Consider the following 21,160-nt stretch of genomic DNA (forward strand, 5'->3'; position numbering starts at 1 on the left):
AGTTAAAGCGTCTGTCAATGTTTAATTAAAATGATGCAATATATATTGATGTTATACATCATTATAGTGCGTTCATGGGATACAATGTACTTCTTACAATACAAGTAAATCAAACTGAATACGTCATACTTCATTAAAATACATGTATTGACGTTTTGTAAAAGTTTTTGATGGCTTTTTCAATCCACCATCTCTGATAAAATTCTCTGTGAAACAAAATAAAAATTATGAATTAAAATCTCAAAAAAAGTTCATCTTCAAGTTTAACATTTGCAAATATTTTCCTTATATAATGATATTTGAGCAAAGCATATCTATGTGTCAATACAGATTCGTCACATGACCACATTTTCATTTTCATGTCTTAAAGGATCGGCGAGCGTTCAACGCATTCAATTTATACCGCTGTTTTGAAAATATAAAACATTTCGTGAGTTTAAAACTAAAATACACAAATATCTGTTATAAATTAGTCATAAATGTAAATGCAAGTGATAAATTACCATCTTAAAAAAATCGGGATTTAAATTTGGGTTAGTACGTGATCAAATCTACAAAAAAAAAGCCTTTTGGGCTATATGGGATTTGATCATGTGATCAACCCGTATTTGTATCTCAATTAATGTTTTAAAATGATAACTTATTTCTTAAATAAACAAATGGAGAAATAACCCCCCCCCCCCGGGGGGTAAAAAAAAATATATACGGTATTTGGTTGAAGGGATGAAGAGAAATTAAATTGTAATTTTGTTTCGACGTGTACATTAATCTCTTCAGTATGTTGGTTCGCCGAAACATGGCTGAAATATTGCCGACTCGGCGTTAAACAATAAACAATCAATCAATCAGTATGTTGGAGTTGATAAATACTTCAATCGTCAGTAAAAAAGAAAACCTTAATGATGACATCACAATAATACATGTACATGTATTTACATTGCATAATTTACCTGCAAAGACACAACCAACAGTCAAACATATAAAGAACAATACAGGCAAAACACAATAACCGGTCATGATCACAAATAGCTGGACAACAAAAAGTACCGTACTGATGTTAATCCAAAGACAATTCTCACAAACATTTCTCGTTAATTCATTGGTATATACAAGGTAAACGTTACATTGTCACATTGAACAGCATCCGTCTCGTGATGGGCAGGTCCGGTCAATGCCTTGTTTGTGTTCTTCCTAGTCTATACTCACTGTTGTGAATAAACTAACTTAATGAATCAATATTTTAAATAAATATATGTAAAGTGAAATAAAAGTTTACTGAACGAAATATGAAAATGAATAAATATTGAAATATTGATATTACTGTTCAGTAGCGATGGCGAGTAATATGCAATGGTTTTTCAAGATAATTGAAAATTTTGCTCTATGGAAAGGTACAATGTGTTTCATTTTAAAATCATGATAAAGTATTATGTGTCACATTGAATCTATATAATGATATATTGAGGAAATTCACCCAAATACATAAAAACAATGTTCTATTCAAAATTATGACATCTCACGGTTTATTTTGAGCATCAAACAGCCAAAGATTGCTTGCCCTGGGGTATTTTTGTAAAAGTGTCATCACCATAGGAAACCAGACTGACCGGACGCGCCTTGCTGTGGTCCAGATTCATTTGAAATTAATTAGTTTTCAACATCGAAATTCAAAATGTAAAACTGTATATAATTAAGGAATATTTTTAAGTTTTGTGTGAGTTATTGGTGTGTAAATCACATTGACTTGTCACATAGGCATATTTCATGAAGCGCGCAACGTGCAAGTCTGCAACTTAAAAACATTCCTTATATTTATATTTTACATGTTTATAAGCACCAAAAATCTACACAATGTTTGAATTTCTCTCTGTCCGATATATTTCTATTTTTATTAACGTCTCTGAGTCCTTATTATGACGTCACTTTAGAGCGAGTTTCTCATTGTATATTTCTGAACATTCAACTCAATTACACAGTTGGCTTACTAAAACACAGCAAATGTAAATATATAGGGTTTGGTAGCGTACTTGTAGTGCTAAATATTTTTGTTTTCATCTGTTTTGGTTTTCTCATGACTTTGTAACCTTTTCTATGTCCCGAGGAAGGGACAGGGCCTACCAAAAATTCGACAATCTCCCTGTTTCAATTGGCAAATGACGATTACTAGTCCGTAGTTTTGTAAATGTAATTCTTAAATCTTTTGGTAAATTCAACAAATATTTTTTTAAGACCAAAGTTTGTTTTAAAAATGCTATAATGAAATATGGAGGTAACGAACAGTATTCAAGCTCAGAAGTCCATTCAAACAATACTAATCAGGAGCTGAGCGAACACGGACCTCTGAAACATCAGAGGTGTGATCAGGTGCCATGGAGGAGTGAGCATCTCCTGTCAACCGGTCATACCCACCGTGTGCTCCTTGTCATGATCGGGAAAAACAGAAAAATCCGTAGAAAATTCATTGTGTATAATGGCCTACAAATTTGTTTGAAAAAGTCAGTCAGCATTTGAATTAATGATAGACGATATATTCTGACAAGGTAATTGTACCGATCATAGAACTCGCGAAATGATGACTTTAAACGAGACAGATGATATTCTTGTTTCATCAACTTGTTTGTCAATACCTTGCCTCGATTTAGAAATTGTTCGTACGTAGAGCATGCTCTTGTGTATCAAATCAACTGAGAGATATAAACCCCATATAAAAGTGACAAGGGTATACTACTGTTAGTATTGCTACATAAGTAAGGGAAGCTGACGATTGAAAAGTTAAAGTAATCACGTTTATCATAAAGCTTGGTTGTTAAGTTACCATTAATTAAGGTCTTTTCTATTAAATATTCAAATATGAAACAGATGTGTCATACTCTGTGGTATCTTTAATTTCGAGCTTAAAGGCAGAGATTTTTTACCGGATGGTAAATTCCAGGTGAGGGAGGGGTTTATTTTGTTCAGGTGTGAATGCCTTGAGGGCTAGCAGTCTACCTGTGGTCGTTTGTCTCCCAATCCCTATACACAGGAAGTGATTTAATACACAGTAGAATACCCAAAAAGTCAAACTTTACCTGTGTTGGGATTTTGAGATGATTTTAAATTAGAAATAAAAAGTTGTAAATAAAGTTTAATCTCAATAATTTTTATTAATTTGTATTTGAATGTGTCAAATCATCCCCACCCATTAAAAATATTATTATATAAAGTATTAGTTGAGCTTTGAAAAAAAGTTCTACCTAACTTTGATATATATTATCATAAAGAATATCATAATTATTTCAAATACTAAAGGTGTGTGATATATTTATATTATCAAGCTAAAAATTCCATAGTAATACAGCTTCCCTATTGTTTATACTATGTGTGGTAAATATCAAAGGATCAAAAGTTAATTTGAAGGTCACCACGAGTGCCAGACAAGGTGTACATGGTATACACAGGGACTAGTAAGTAAATGTCAATCAAGTTCTAGCACCAAATGATGTACCTTAACGCACTTGATTGACAGGGGTACACAGACAAGGTATTTTTGAAGGCGGTGCTTAAAATCTCTGCCTTTTATGGGATATATGGAGTCGACATATGAATGGAAATAACTATTGTTAATTGATAATACCTCGATATTTCTAAATGTATAGTTGAAGGCCACAGCAAGTGTTTTGTCTTCTCATGTATAAAATTTTGAATAAACTCTGCTTCATATGAATACAAAAAAAGGTCTGCTAATTCACTACAACATGTACAACTACGCTACTAATACAGTGTATGACTTGATGTTTCTGAAAGCAAAAATTATACTTCAATTCCTATTTATAATTGTGAAGCTCTTAACTAATCGGTAAGATGTAACAATGCCTTAAATAAGCATCAACTTTATAGTAAAACATATTAAATATATTTCTAATAAATCGAAACAAAAAAATAATACGTTTAAATAAGTAAATTCCCTAAATTACTCAGTCAGTATAAAGGAAACACAATTACATTAAACAACTTAATTCAATTTGATATCTAGTCTCTATGTGTTAAATAAAGACAAGATAGAAAACTTGTTCTAATCATTTACAAATTTTCTCTCTTTTTTTGTCATCAATCTCTATAAAAAATAAGATAACAAATGTAGCCCTTTCATTAGGTCAATCCATAAGTATATCGACTTCACAGAGAAGCATATCGACCTCGCACTTCGTAACTTTGCTACTCATATTGGAGCGGGGTATCATTTTGTGAGCTCACTGCTCAGAGCACCTCTAGTTTGTTTTTAACGGAGAAACCGAAAAAGCGAAAATTTGTTTTCTAGGTGTATGAGAGATGTGGAAATTATCCCCATCTTCAACGTAAGAATACTTGTGTTGCCTATCTAAAGACAACGCTGATGAACTTAGTACTTGCTTTATCAATGTAATCTGGATCAGCGAAGGACAAACATTGATGGTTTAACTCTACTACATATATGTCCCAGTTTAAACACTTTCCAGTTCAGGTAAATAAAACTTAATGTATTATTTAATGATGATTTTCAGCATATATAGAATTTTGCTTTCTTTGACTGTCTAAACTTATTGTTCTATATTCTGAATTTCTATAATTGGAAATGCATGCTCATGCATTAAGTTAACGCACTTTTAGATGACAGTGAATAAACAGTATTTTCATTATCTTGGCCTCGCTTTTTCTAGGTCAGGTAGGCAGTAGGCAGAGGGTGAGAACCTAGGACAAAGAAAATTTACCTGTGCAGGTGAAACTAGGTGAGTTTTTAATGCAGCATTTACAACATTAATTGCACGATTTTATGCTTTTAATTTTCTAATTTTTTCTTTCCATTCTATTCTGCACATTGAAACAATATGTTCCAAATATTCATTTGACGTGGTACAAAGTCCACTGACAGATTGCAGTAATCCCGTACATTTGGAATATTATTTTGTACATTTTCTGATTAATGAATTAGGAATACATGCATTTAGAATTTTTTTTACTTTTTTCTCTCTTTCAGAAATAATTTAATTTGATTACTTGAACATTTTTAGCCTTCGAATTAATCGGCTATCTAGTAGATATACATGTAATTAATGAATTTTTATTCGTGCATAAGTTCAATAATTTCTAAATAATATGAACCTGCACTTTATATTGACCCTTCACACACATATCATTCACAGTACAATTATAGACTCAAATGATAAGATATTCCATGCCTGTCTTTTCCTGTTCTCATTTTGCATGACACAGGATTATCTATTATGACAGTACAAATATGAGGCAGAAGTAGTTTTATTTTGCATGCAGGTATATATTTAAATTAATGTGGCCAACTATTTTCGCGTTTCATGAAGGCTTTGAGAAAAGGAACCCCGGAGATTAAATTTTCATCATCAACGACATCTCTTGATCATTTACTATCTTTAGATAGCAAAACGGGAATTAACTTTGCAAGATACGTCAATAGAAATTCAAATTTTGTTCAAGCTTTATAATGAGATGGCACAAGAATAACGCATTAATATATAGTAATTAACACTTCATTCTTAAACGAAACACGTATAGTTTGCTGTGTACGAGAGGCAGGACAATGGCGTCTTCAAAATATCAGGAATAAACATGTATAATGGTTACTGGAAAATGTTTGGATTCTATCTCATATGGCGCCAGAATAATTAAACCATACAGAATAAGCCTATGTATAGCTATTTGGTCATGGGACTTGCAGTAACAGGGGCTAAGTGTCAATGACTTAAAGTTCACTTTCAAAAGATAAATCTTTTTAGTTGGATAAAGGAAATGTCACAAATCATGTAAAATATTAATCTTTATCAAACGCATTTTGGAACATGAAATGTACACTTGCAAAGCGTAAATGTAACTTCGGAAAAAACAGGCATGTTAAAATTAAAAAGGTTACTGATTGCATTTTTGTTTTAATTCAAACTTTAAAATCAACTCGCTGTATGTTTTTCTTTTATTATTGTTTGTTTCTTTTCCCTGTTTATTATTGAGTCAAGTTTCGTAAATACATGAAGATGTTCAAATTGCCATAATATTCAAAATGCACATATCTTTTGACAAATTATTCTTCTGAATTAAATTGTAAGGGTTTTCTATACAGTCTGACTATTTTTTTCACTTAAAGAGAAACAAAAGGAAAAAAAAGATGTGTTTGTGAAACCCTCGAAGGCCCCCTATGGCAGCTAATGACGAGGGTTAAAGTTTCTTAAATGTAAATCGACCTCCAAGGTCAAGGTCCAGAGATAAAAAATGTTGGTACTAAAACAGACTTAAGCTTTTGTCACAAGGAATACACCTATAAAATATGACAACTCTTGCCGCATTCATTCAGAAATTATTTTCCAAGGTGAAGCTTTTTAAAAGTAGTTGATACTCCAAGGTTAACGTAATGAGGTAAAAAAAAAAATATTGGTACTTGAGAAAATGCCTTCTCACAAGGAATACACCTGTCAAACACGACAGCCATAGCACAAACCAATCAAAAGTTATGGCCAAGGTTAAGGTTTTTCAAAAGCAGACCAAACCCAAAGTCAAGGTAAAAATGTTAAAATCATTGCTTTTGTCCCTAGAAATACACGTGTGAAATATGAAATCCTGCCTCCTATGGGTAAGATTAATGTTTTTCAAAAGTAGGTTTAACTCCAAACTTATGGTAAAAAAAAAGGTAAGGTAAAAAATATTTATTGCCTGACGCCACGTGCGTCAGGCAGTATAAGGATTAATTTTTTCAAGATCCGAAACTAAGCGATCATTCTTAATGAACTAGATTTTCTGGAAGCTGATTTACACTGGAATTTGTTACCTGCATTTAAACAAATACAGTATGCTGAAGAAATAATCGTATTACTGATGCAAAATAATGATGTGTTTAATTCCTTCAGTTTTTTTGGCATGCACATGTTTATTCTTTGCGATTCTTTGTACGGGCATGTCCGTGTAACATTTTTTCTCCGTTTCTAAACTACTGGATCAGTCCATTTGCCTTCTACAAAAGGGGTGACACAATAATTTCGCGACAAATGTCACATGTAAATTGTCTTCGCGCCTTTTTCTTGGATTGTTCTATTGAATGGGTGTGATAAAATAACGTTTATTCTTTTAACCTGATTCTTAAGCTTCAGATTTTTTATTAACAGTAAATTTTATCTCATTTCTATAAGAACACATTGTATATGGGCAGGCAACACTAAAGCAATGGATTTGCTGATTATTCTTACTATTTATTCCGTAAGTGAACTAGTCCAATCATAAGCAAACTCCCTCGACCTAGTAAATGGGACATCCCTTCTTGATTCAGTCTGTTTCCCACCTTTACTTTCAATATTACATTTATTTATAATGTACGTTACAAGGTTAGGTTTTTAAAAAAGCTTACAAAGTCAGCCAGTAGCATATTATTTAATGCTTTGTGATGAACAAGGATAGTGACAATATAGTAGGTCAGTACCCATAGAGGAATGGGCTTAACTCCCGTAAGGTTCTAAGCAAAGAATAAAGAATCGGCAAAATGAAGAAGACATCATGATCTGTACTAGTTTTCATTTCATATAATAGCACGTTATTATAATTATGAGAAAGGTCCTGAAATCGATTGAAAAGAAAAACTAAACAATTTCAAAACTGCACATAAAGATGTATTTTTAAACTCATTTATAATACATGTATATGGTAAGACCATCAGCGCGTGAGTTTCGTCCGGGGGGGGGGGGGGGGGGGGGGGTGTTATTAGTATCTTGTTTTGCTCTAGCTATAAAGTGTACAGTCCATTTACTTTGAGTTCTAGAGCAGCATTTTAGAATTTTTGTCTCAAACACTTCAAGAAAAGGCAGTTAAAACTGTTGATAATTTACTTCGACGTCGAGAACGACGGAAAACAGACCAGTCTATAAAAAGAGGCCGTCTCATCAATCTATCACTGACCAGAGAAGTGCGCCCTCTAGTAAGAGAGTACATGTAATATTAATTTCTTTAGAATCATCTAACTATTTTCCCCAAAATTATAATCTACGCACTTAAAGTTAGAGTTTCATCCCAACGTAACTTGTCAGCCCGTGGGCTAACTAATAAATGATTGAATAGTGGCATGTCTTAGATATTCGTTAATCTGCAGTATTTGGTTATGAGTGAGAAAGTCAATTGTACATCTTGTGTAATGAAGTATCGCAACTATGTCGATCCTTGATGACGGAAACGTTTAGCACCTCTCTTGCTTATAGGTTCCATAGTTATTGATAGATTAGTCAGGCAAGCTTTTTGAAAAGCTATTACTTGTACCCAAGTAAAGGTCTTGTGACAAATACACACGTAAGCCCTAGTAACAACCGCTCAAAAGATATGGCCAAGGTAAAGCTTTCCAAATTTAAATAAAACCCTAAGGTCAAGATCAGATGTCAAGGTTGTTGGTATCCAAAGAAAGTTCTTATCGCAAGGAAAACACATGTGAAATATGAAAGCTCTAGCACCAAATGTTCAAACTTATGGTTAAGGTACAATGTAGGTCAAACTCCAAGGTCAAAAATATTTGAACCCAAGAAAAGGTTTTGTTCCATTGACTACACATGTGACCAAGAAAGCCCTAGCATTAGGGCCAAGGTTAACATTTTTCAAAATTTGTTCAACCTTGATGGTCGAGGTCAAAATTGTTGGTATCTAAGGAAAGGAATAAACAAGTCGAAAGCCCTTTCACCAACCGTTCCAAAATTATGGCCAAGGTTAAAGTTTTTTTTTAATTTTTGCAATAGTGAGTCAAAAAACAAGGTCAAGGTGCCAAAGAAAAGTCTTGTCACAAGGTATACACATGGGAAATATGAAACCCCTAATTCTTAAAAACCAAAAGTTATGGCCAAAGTCAAAGTTTTTGCGGACAAAGACAGACAGCTAGACAGACGGACAAACAGATCAAAAATCTATATGTCCCCGAATCTTCGATTACGGGGGCATAAAAAAACAAATAAAAATATCAAGGTTTCTTGTTATCTTTAAGATAAAGATAGTCCACCTTTTCTCGAATACTAGTAGTACAGTCTGGTTATCCCAGACATTACATTTTGTAGATAAATGCACGTCGTTTGCATATATTGACCGATAGCATGGATGAATATCAAATGAAAAGTCATATTTGAAAGCATACACCATACGCAATCCGCATACAGTTGTAAAGGAATTAATTCTATAAGGAAGTGTCTTTTATCCTCTTTAGATTCTGGGAATTCCTTGAATGCTGACCCAAAATTAAACAAGCTTTTCAAACATACTGCAGCTATGAGTACACGGGACATAAGTGTTGGGACCGACTTCGATTTTGACACAGGTCATTTTGAACAATCGTGTACTCCACCTAAGAAGAAAAAATCGGATTACCCATACATTCCCAAGGGCACTCCACTTCAGCTCCCGCCATGCCGAGTCTGTGGAGCAAAGGCGTCAGGGATTCACTACGGGGTAAACAGTTGTGAGGCTTGCAAGGTACTTATATCTTTCTGAATCAATGTACAGTAAAACATGTCTAATCTGGACACCACTGGTTCCAAAGAAATTGGCAGGATAAGACAACATTCAGGATTAGTCAACATTTCAAGCAAATAAATTTATTGAAAGGAACTAACAGTGAAACTTGTCTAATCCGGATGTTGTGTATTCCGAAATTTTGCCGCATACAAATGTTGTCTAAACCAGCCAATTTCTTTGGGACAGAGGCGAAAGATATTCATAATTATTTTTGTCTATATATAAATTTTGTTTCAAATTTGAAAATTTTCATAAACGAAGAGAATACTGATAGTGGTAAAAATTTGAGTACGTCAGAATCTATAATATAAGTGATGTAGAATTTTTGAAATTCCATTTGAAGACGGATTCTGAGTCATATTTAACCTGAGGTTAACTGTTCTGTAGGGTTTCTTCAGACGATACCTTCTTCGTAAAGAGCCTTATAAGTGCAGTCATGGCGGAAATTGTGAAATAACGGATCGTCACCGGGGTAACTGTTCAGCATGTCGGATGAAAAAGTGCTTGGATCTAGGAATGTCAAAAGAAGGTACGAGTAACAACATTAATTTACGTTTGTTCAACAGTTTTGCTTATTCAAAATATCATAGAAAGCTATTTAATAGCAATACTTGCAATAAGAGATGTGCCCAGCCACTTTTCTAGTTTTTACATAAAAAGGTCAATGATCTATTTTGGACAATTTAAAATCTATTTTTAATGCCAAACAAAGAATAAGTTACACTGTAGCGTGCTTCATTTATGAAATATGAAGATAACGAACAGTAATGAAGCTCAAAAGTCCATTGAAACAATACAAATTGGGAGGAGCAAACACGGACCTCTAAGAACATTAGAGGTGGGATCTGATGTTATGGAGGAGTAAGCATCTCCTGTCGACCATTATAAAATTTAAAGTTTAGGTCGATGAGTATGAGAATATGTTACCATGTTATGAAACATTCTCAACAGGTATTCGACAAGGAAGATACACTCTCACAGAAAGAACAAAAGCCATCATGGAAGTAAAACGTCTGCAGAACCCAGAATTGCAATTTGACCAAAAAGCCTTCGACATTGTTAGTGCTGCTGTATCACAGAAAAATGCAGAGAGAACCCAGAGAATTTCAGTTGAAGAATCCCAGTCCTGCATGCAGGTTCCGATTTCTCCCGATTGCAATAGACAACAAGCACTGTCCGACATCTCAGATGATCGGTCTCTAGCAGACAGACTCTTAGATTTCTCTAACTTTTCTACACACAATGTATCGGATGAGTTAACAGATCTGCTGAATCCAGATTGTTTTTTCAGTGAGGAAATGGAAATACCCAACACTGAGAACATACTTTTGTTAGACTCTGATCCCTGTCCAATAGCTTCACCGGAAGTGGAGGTTTTTCATCCAACTTTATATGACGATGTGATAGATAATTTAGTGGGTGCATTAAATGACATGCTTCCACACTCTAGTCAGTTTACAGACGAAGAAATCTTCGCCATCTTGAAAGAAGGATACGTAGGTATTTTATGGAGATATTTCAAAAGATGTGTCTTCGACCTTTCTATTGTTTCTTTAGGCGTAGTAAGTAATAATTCATGAATAGTATAGTATTCGTTGAATTGCGAATGATGATGATCCATTCTTCTGACAGGACAAGTATCAGATGAAAGCCCAAGTGTTTGGTCCTTTAAACGCTCTTTCCCCCGAGGAGTACAATGCAATATATGAGAAAACACAACTTGACGTGGATGGAAGAAAGCAGCATTTACAACTCAACAAAGGGACATTAGAAACAATGATCAAGAAATATGTCAATTTTTCACATGCTATTCCGTCGTTTTCAGATCTTCCAGCACAAGACCAGGCTACGCTCCTGAAAGGTTGGTGGTTAATTAGTCGGTCTTCCAGCAACTTAGCTACAATGAAGTCTGCGATTATTGCAATATAACAAGAACAAAAAGTAAGAGACACTGTTGTGCCAGAATGACAAACTTATTTTTTCTACTCTATTTGTAGCTTCTAGGTTCGAGTTTTTCATGCTTTTGGAATATCGGTCACTGAACCCTGACCTAGAGATGATACAGACATACTCCGGAGAAGTCTTCCACCTCAACGAAGCTTGTATATACGTACCTAGAGAAATGATGAAATCATGGCTTGAGTTTACGCGGACCATCAAGAAACTAGAATTGACTAATAAAGAACTAGCCGTTACACTTGCTGTGGCCTTGACCTTTAGAGGTAAGGATCATTGTAATAAAAGCATGGCCTGTGGCACCTTTTCTTTCAAATCTATACTTCAAGTTCTTATATATCCAAGAAAAAAACAAGACCTTATTGTGAGTCCTAATGTTTCAATTAATGCATTTGGTGAAGCATTCCATGGAGAGTACTTGAACTCTCGACACGTCTTCCTGCTTATTTGCTTAAGGTCATGACCACCTGCACAGAAATTGTGTACGTAACTGATTTGAAAAGCAGTTGTTAGCATGCAAATTTTTTCTCTTTGCATTCACGCTTATTGTAGAAATTAGATCAAAATTGAGACTACTTGTAGTTTCTTGAAAGTTCGACATTTTATTTATTCATTGTTTTCTGAGATTTGAAATCTTGCTAAAATGGAAAACAGAAATATCCATTTCCACACATTTCCCGTTTTCCTCTCACACCTTTCCTATTTTATCCTCATTTTCCAGACCGCTGTAGGTTAGAGCAGCCATCATTCATAGAGCAAATTCAGGATAATTTGGTGCGCATGCTCCACTACCTACTGGAGGATCACCATGGAGACGAATTCATGATGGCTTTTTCTCGAATTATTAGCATGTTGACAGGCCTGCGCAGCCTGACGGAAAATTACTTCCTACAGTTCAAGACGATTTGTAAAGACAAGTTCATCAAGCGAGAAATGCCTGAACTTCTTGGTTTTTTGTTTGATGAATGACTTGGTACACGTAAACTCAGCACATTCCTTGCCCTAGCTTTGTTCGAGTTCTTTGTAAAATAGAAACAGATTTTACAGACTTCTATGTTAATGACTTCATCAATTAACACAATGTGTTTGATATTCCTGAATTAAAATAATTTTGATAACTACACTTACCATGCAGTTAGAGTTGCTTGATTTTTTAAAAAGTGTATACATCATTTCTTTGTGCATATTTTCTAAGTATCTCTTAAGTTCTTAAGAAGTTTAGGACTACGTGTAATCAAAGATTGTACACAGAGGGGAAAAATACTATGCATTTATTGACTGGGTTCGAGGGCAACATGCGTTTTGTCGGACCCAAGAACCAAACTGTTTGGTTCGAGAGGTCGACAAAACGCATTTTGCCCGAGAAGCCAGTCAATAAATGTTTTGTTATACCTTTTATTCATTTATTAATTATTTTTTTTATACATGTATCTTTTGCTGGCTTCCATACTAACGAATGCAAATAAGATTTAGCTGGTCCCGCCCACAGTGTGACGTAAGCGGTCCAATATCTCGTCCACAGGTCCAATATCTCATCTGCGGTCAAACATCGATTTTTTTATGACTGCTCAGTAAAACATTAGAAATGTTAGACTTTTCTTTAGTATAGATTTATATAGGAACTAATTTCGAAAGGTATAACAATATATAATGTAGTATCTGTGTACTTGAATTGTGACTAATATTAACTATACGAACATCTGAAAATATGCAGTGACTAACTTCATCCTAAGTATATATACAAATAAATCCTTATATATCTTACTATCATATACTAGTATTGCTAGTTGCGCTCACCTATTAAATTATTGGCACCAAAATACATATGTTGTCTTTTATTAAGTGGTACGTCTAGATTTGCATTGTTTTGGTGTTACAGTTCATGAAACTTTTGATCTTGACTAACAACATTACCCTTAAAAAATATGTCGTAGTTCATTAAGCTGTGAAAGTTGTAATCTTTACTAACTGTATTATTTATCTGAATCAAATATATTTGCTTTTTGTCGGGCTTTGCAATGGGAAATAAATGTGTGTAAATGACATTTGCTTTGCTGATATTTATTAATTCTTTACTTATAAAAAGTAAGCCGGTGTAGTTCATGATTAATATGTTAACGTAAATATATATATATATATATATATATATATATATATATATATATATATATATATATATATATATATATATATATATATATATATATATATATATATATATATTGTTCAGTACTTTGGCATAGTGAATTCGATCATATTAAAAGTTTCAAAAAATAAATGAGAACATATTTAAAACACATTCAGATATGGGATAATTATACATATTAAATTCTTTTTCCAGATAGATGTTCATTATCAAGCCCTGATCGCGTGGAGGAAATTCAGGATGAAATGGTCGCCATATTGCATCGTTTATTAAGGCATCGTCACAAAAATGATTCAATACGACGATTTAGTAAAATTATAGATATGTTCATCAAATTTCGAGAGTTGACCGAAGGTTACATGAAATGTTATCAATCTATGTGCAGTGACAAGTTCCACCAGGAAAACATGCCAGAAATGTTAAAATTCCTCTTTGATGGGTGGTGAAACCAGATCGGGCATTTCTTTTAACCTTATTATACTGTTTTTATATATTATATGCGTGAATCAGTATTACAACAGATTTTGATTTATGTATGTTTCCTTGTATTTTACATTTTAATAAATTGAAATACGTGTATTATATAATTATGAGGCATAAACCAAATAAAACAGTTTATTCAAGGATGATATTGTAACATATTTTATAACTAACAAACTATTGATTTTCAAATTAGATATTTTATGTAGCTATTTCGCCATGGAGTTAAGGGTGTGCAAATGGTTAAAATGTATAATGTAAGGTCTTAATTTTTGCAAGTTAACAACTTTAGAATGATCATATTGTATAAAATTTCTTCAAACTTCTCAGCCATATAATGCCACAAGGAGCATTCAAATATCACGATTGATGTACAGTATTTCCAACAGACATTTATTTTACAACTTTTCCGATGCTCAAGCGATCGATTTGTTGATTCCCGATTGCTTGAGCGAAAAAAAGTTCCTCCAAATTCTGAACCTGGAGATTTGTATGTATAGTGTTCCTAAAAATTATTTAGATTTTTTGGGTAATATTATTTATAAAATAATATTTTTAAGATAAAATATTTATAGTTTGAAATCAATTTTTTATCAAAGGACAATACTTGCTATTTTTTTTGTGCTATGTGCCGCTTTCTTGAATTACTTACCCTTTGTTCAAAATAAGTGAAAACAGAAAGCCTACTGAAGATCGATACTTCTGAAACACTGAGTATTCCACTGTCTACTTTTGGTTTACGTGTGACAAAATACTGAAAAATGGAAAGGAATTCAACAGAGGCACAGAGCTGGTAGGGTCCTGCACTTGCTGTTACTCTTACTGAACAAATATCCAAGTCTTCTTTGATCTGTAAATGTTAGTTTACTTGGCCTACAATACCTTTTTCTTAACTGAATTCCTCTTTTTCAATATTTTGTACCAAACAATACGAAGTAGATAGTGAAACACTCGGTGTTTCAGAAATATCACCAGGTGTAACAATCCCTTACTAATACGTATCTTGTATAGGCTTTCTGTTTTTGAACAACAGCACAAAACATGAAGTAAATAAAATAAACGGGAGGTTATCCATGAAAATTGCATATATCAAAAGGTAAAAGGGGGTTTCGTCATATAATACTAACATTAACATATGCTAGCATAATATGTTTTTAATCTATTATTTTAGATAAAATTATTACGAAAAATCAATAAATTCTGGGAACATTGTAACAAGCAATATTAAAGAACTATTAAACAACGGGTCCCAACGGCTAATTAGGTCAAGTTGCTTCAACTCCAAATACATCCCATTGCTTTTTTTGTCCTCTGCTTCTTGCTTTTTGAATTTTTCAGTAATTACCAATACCTACCCTTAGAAAGGGATAAAGTCCATAACGTGAATTTTGAGTGTCCTTTTGCTAACTAAAAGTTGTGGGTAGTTTTGGTTAAACTTTCCATTTTTTGTTAAGAAGTCGAAAATATATAAAAGTTTTCCAGACAGATTGTCAAAGTGTATAAGAAAAGCTAACTTACTTTCAGTTCAGTGAGCTAAAAAATATAGATTTCCCACAAAGATATACGTGCTCAATTCTCTACAAAGTGCTGATCATCCTGAGAATTCAATTCTTTATGCTATAATTATCCAAACTAATTCAGACTGGAGTTTGTCAGCGTATACCTATGGAATTTCGAGGAATGACCGAAAATTATATATATCATCGCTGTCTAGTCTATTTCCTATGAAAAAAAAAAAATTCTTTCTCGGATTATTCAACTAAAGGTAGAATTTCTTTTCACAAAGAATGCTTAAATTAAGAATATTATGAACTTATTATATTATTATACATTATATTATCTGCAATTGTAGTGTAAAAGGTGAAGGTAAAGCACAGTGATGAAAAAAATAAAGATAAAAAAAAAAAATAAAAATCTGGTAAAGAATACAAATTGTGAACAGGGCTGATCTCATTGAAAACCAACCATGCATAAATTGAAAACATATATAACATTTCAAATTTTACCTCTGCTAACGAAGCTTGTTTGATCATAAGTCTTCACTGTACCTGTAGGACAGTTTGTCTTCAAAAAATATATATATCAAAAAGTGACATATTTAAGGACCTTCACCTTACGCGGAGGAATTTTTTTTAACTTTGAAAAAAATGGTATACAGGTGCAAAAATTTAATTTATTGAGTCTATTTCATTCTCAATGTAGGTAGCAGCCATTTGCCACCTAGGCCAGTTCTACAGAGAACATGAAAACTAATCGCAACAGTTTTCATTTCAGTTTGGGAATATTTTGGATAAGGTAGTCAAAGTTGTATAAAGATAATAACTGATTAAAATGTACATCGCCGGTAAGCCACGGGTGATCTCTTCTTTACCTCTTCATCGTGAAGGATAAAAGATGAGATCACCTTTGGGTATCCGACGATGTGCAATATACTGTAATTCTACTTTCAATGAAAAATGCTCTTATTTGTGGATCGAGATAATACGCGATACTTACAATTTAGTTCTGCGATATTACTTTTTGCATTGACTTCGACGCAAAATGAAATAACGCAAAAGATAATTATCCAAAAAGTGTGTATGTTTTTTTTACATATTGTGTTTTTACATTCTGCGTTAATCTCGATGCAAAATGTAATTACACAAAATGTAAAAATCTAAAATTTTGCATCGTTATTGCAGCCCGGAGGACCGGGCTGCTCTATACATATAAGTTTTAGTGTTGGTATATGGGGATTGAGGTGGGAGAAGTTATTCAGAATTAAAGGTTTTCTAAACATCAAAAAGATTGTTAATCAGAATGTTCTTTCCCTTTATAAATTACGAGATACACAATATATTTACTTCCATAAAGTGAATCTGTAAAAATATATATGTTTTTCATATTTAATATATAAAGTTGCTTATCATTTACTATCGAAAAAATGCCAGGTCCCTTTTTTTAGAACATCGAATTTTACTTATCGCATAAAAACGTAAAAGCGTACTTTACACAGTTCGTGTTTTATATTCTTAAAGTGATAGACATTTTTGAAAATAGGTGATGTATATGTCTGGTTTCAATTTATATTTTATGCAGCCAACATTTACTTGAGGAATTGATAAAGTTTAAAAGGGTATCGTTTCTGTTCGATTTTCATCCGACTATAGGTTTTCAAAATATTCTCGACTATCGTCTCCATCATTTAGACGCATGCCTTTTTCACACATATCGAAGCGGTTTGATGATCAAGACTCATTTCCATTGTTTACTTTATTTATTTCCCGGGCGACAATTGATGGTTACATCAATGTTTTCTTGTTTCATTTTGAGTTGTAACACTCCCACCTCGCCCTTCTAATTTACATTCGGGTCTTCTCAACACATTTTTTAAAATCAATTCTTTTTCACACTTATTGATTAGCACAGCTAAATAAAGATTTTAAAAAAAATAAGGCAATAATAATAAGAAGAAGATGAAATGAGAAAAGTTAACACGCAAAACAGAAAAAATAGAGGTATAATGAGATTAAGCTCACAAAATGATACCTCCACTCCCATATGAGTATAATCATGGCAATGTCCATGTTTTGCATCGGGAAAGCCCAATATCTGTCCAGTCAAAACATAACCCAATGACAGGTTATATTTGCTAACAAGGTCATCATAACATCCATAGAATTTACGAAATGCCGATTTAAAATGAGTTTCATGAAATCCCTGTAACATCAAATAATTTGTCAGTAGCCTGCCTCGGTTTAAAACATTATCTTACTACTAGCATGTTTTTGGCTCTCGAATAAGTTAGGAGACAAAGACCATCCAGGTGATAGCGGAATATTGCTACATACATAAAGAAAGTTGACGATGAAAAAGCTGAAGTCATCTCGTTTGTCATACAATTTAGTTGTTAGTTGGCCTTATCGTCTATAGCCAGTAAACTGTCCAAATATAAAACATATATGGCAAACTATGTGGTGTCTTTCATTTCGAGTTCACTGGGGTATATGAATGGAACTAACTACTAACGTTGTTGATAAAACGTCGTCGATATATCTAAATGTCAAGTTGAAGGCCAAAGCAAACTTTTTTTTATGCAGAAGTTTTTGAATAAATTCTGCTTCATAGGAAAATAAAACAGGTCGGCTATTACAAGAGCCCAAAAATTTAGTGCCCATCGGAATTCCAACAGATTTTTGGTCACCAAGATATCATAGATGTTGTCAACGAGGAACTCCAGCATCCTTTTAATATCAACAACTATATGTACTTGCGTGTGGAATCAGTGTTATTTTTACAACGTAATTTTGCAGATGACCAAGCACAAAATATGAAAATTTCCGAGTTTTCATTTTTATTGAAGAAGCAGTTGTCTATGATATCAAAAATCCTAGCTTTCAATTTATCGTGAGGAATTGTTGTAAAAAGTGTTAAAAAGTTATACCTTTTGAAGTTAATGACTTGAAAAATGCTCTGATTATAAATTTTCTAGATATTCTCTGGAGTTTTAAGAATCCACTTTTGATTAACACCACTTCTAGAATACGTATGCTGTAGCACATAACGTCTAACATTTCTTACTTACAGCAGTTAATACTTTTGTAAGGAATAAAGATGGGGGCTTGGTAAAGCATTTGCAGGACCTGGCAATGTACATGTATCTTTGTTTTGTTGTTGTTGTTTTTTATCCCCCCCCCCCCCAATCGAAGATTCAGGGGTAAATGGTTTTTGTCCTGTCCGTCCGTCTGTGTGTCTGTTTAGCTGTTTGTCCGCAAAAACTTTAACCTTGCCCATAACTTTTGATTGGTTGGACCTATGGCTTTCATATTTCACATTTGTATTCTTGTGACAAGACCTTCCTTCGGGTACCAACATATTTGACCTCTTGAACTTGACCTTAGAGTTTGCCCACTTTTACAAAAAATTACCCAACTTTAACCTTTGCCATAACTTTTGAACAGTTGGTACTAGGGTATCATATTTCACACGTGTATTCATCGTGACAAGACCTTTCCATGGGTATAAATATTTTTAACCTTTGACCTTGGAGTTTGACCCATGTTTAAAAACTTTAACCTTGGCCATAACTTCTGAATAATTAGTACTAGGGCTTTCAAATTTCATAGGTATTTTCCTTGTGACAAGACCTTCCTTTGGATACCAACAATTGTGACCTTTTATTCTTGACCTTGGAGTTTCACCTACTTTTGAAAAACTTTAACCTTCACTCTAACTTCTGAAGAGTTGGTACTAAGGCTTTCATATTTTACATGTGTATCTCTTGTGACAAGACCATTCTTTGTGAACCAACTTTTTTAAACTCATGACCTTGACCTTGGAGTTTGACCTTCTTGTGAAAAACCTTAACCTTTTTAACTTCTATTTGGTGCTAGGGCTTTAGTATTCCATGTGTATAGATCCGTCTTTTGTACCGACATTTTTGACCTCATGACCTTGACGTCGTAGTTTGACATGAAAGACTTTAACATTTCTGGGCATCAGTGTTTCACAAACACATATTGTTTTCTGATATATATGGAAGGTATAAGAATTTCCCCACATAGATTTAAACTGGTATTATGCATTTCAACCTTATAGGTGTAATTCTTTTCTTTGTTTATCCACCATTAACATGGACAGAAGTTCGATAACAAATATATATTACATTTATTGACTGGGTTCGAGAGCTGCCTGCATAAAGAAACGAAAACAAATAGAAACGAACACAGAAACCGAACATAAATTATTTTTCTAGTATATTAAATTAATCATAATATCGATTTCATAAGTCAAGTCGGATCCAATAACTAAACTGTATACTTCAGGCCGTTCGGGCAAAAGCAATTATCTGCAGCTGGTTCAAGGGTTCGGCAAAACACATTCCGTCGGAGAAGTCGAAAACCCAGTCACTTAATGTTTTGTTATATCTTTTACTTTTTATTATGACGTATCTTGCATTGGCTCTCATCTTTTTGATATTTGAATGATGTAAAGAGTGGAGTAATAAAAGACGAGGACCCCCCTACCCCACCTTTCTGAGACGACATTTTTTTCAATTTTTAAAGTTCATAGAAAAGGTATTTTAAGCAATAAAAATAAGTTCATAGAAAAGTTTTTATTTTTGCTTTTTAAAAATTGCGCTGTCAGTATCATTGATTCCTTTATTTTATTGAATTACTTATTGATAAATAATTTATTTTCTAGTTATTTGAAAGAAAACAGGGCACTACAACTACTAAACCTACTTGTATATATTTACAATTTTACATGTTTAATGTGAATTCTAAAAACAAGTTAAATTAAATAGTTCATTAAGAGATAAAACCTTGATCACATCAAATATGAGAAAACACCAACTTTTGCTCAACATCTTTAAAACCTACAACAGGGTTTGACTATATTATAAACCTTTTATACGAGGCTTTTCTGATCTACCGCTATCAATGCATAACACAGTAAGTAGTGTAGTAAAAATTTTATTCACTTAAATTAATAAGAGAAAACAGGACAAGGAATTGGCAACAAAGGACTCTGATGTCAATGAAACAGTTCTTATTTCTATTTCTTTCTGTTAATTCCCCAGAGCTTGGATAATGTTAGAGCAAGCACAGTAGCAGTAATAGTTATATAGAGATTGCCAAGATGATTACTGATTTACGGAAAGAAAATTAAAACGTTTTATCATACCAGAAATTTCCTATTCTAAAGCATCTCTGAAAAATTAGAGTGCAGCCAAACTCTTAAGGGAAGTTCCATATCACATGAGGAAATACATAGAAAAATATGAAAAAAATGATTAAAATTGCTGCAACATATATTTCTGTCTCTAAATTAGATTCAATGAAAATGTGGTCCCCTCTAGACTACCTATGAAAACCCTTGTCTTCAATTCAGAATATGGTACACAATTCCTTGACATATAACATAGATATTTGTTTTTAAAATGTCATACTGGAGTATGCATGCATGTAATATTTAACATTTTTATTCATAAATACATTACGTATACATTATTTCTTCCAATCAATTACTCGCAAACAGGTATTTTCAAATCCACACCCTTTCACACTCAAACTTTAACTACCATTG

At 33.2% G+C, this 21,160-nt stretch overlaps 1 protein-coding gene across 1 annotated transcript; it reads left to right on the forward strand.

Annotated features, from left to right (window-relative positions):
• The first annotated feature begins 9,155 nt into the window (after nucleotides 1-9,155).
• On the forward strand, nucleotides 9,156-13,896 carry LOC133175768 (vitamin D3 receptor-like). The gene is made up of 7 exons (XM_061310880.1): nucleotides 9,156-9,468; nucleotides 9,898-10,039; nucleotides 10,462-11,006; nucleotides 11,143-11,371; nucleotides 11,508-11,732; nucleotides 12,188-12,476; nucleotides 13,808-13,896. The coding sequence occupies exons 1-6, from the start codon at nucleotides 9,265-9,267 to the stop codon at nucleotides 12,433-12,435; spliced, it is 1,593 nt and encodes a 530-aa protein (XP_061166864.1). The 5' UTR covers nucleotides 9,156-9,264; the 3' UTR covers nucleotides 12,436-12,476; nucleotides 13,808-13,896.
• The last annotated feature ends 7,264 nt before the right edge of the window (nucleotides 13,897-21,160 follow it).

The sequence above is a fragment of the Saccostrea echinata genome, unplaced genomic scaffold, assembly GCF_033153115.1.
Source record: "Saccostrea echinata isolate AGI-Se365-2 ecotype Australia unplaced genomic scaffold, CSIRO_AGI_Sech_v1 ptg000064l, whole genome shotgun sequence".
Lineage (NCBI taxonomy): Eukaryota > Metazoa > Mollusca > Bivalvia > Ostreida > Ostreidae > Saccostrea > Saccostrea echinata.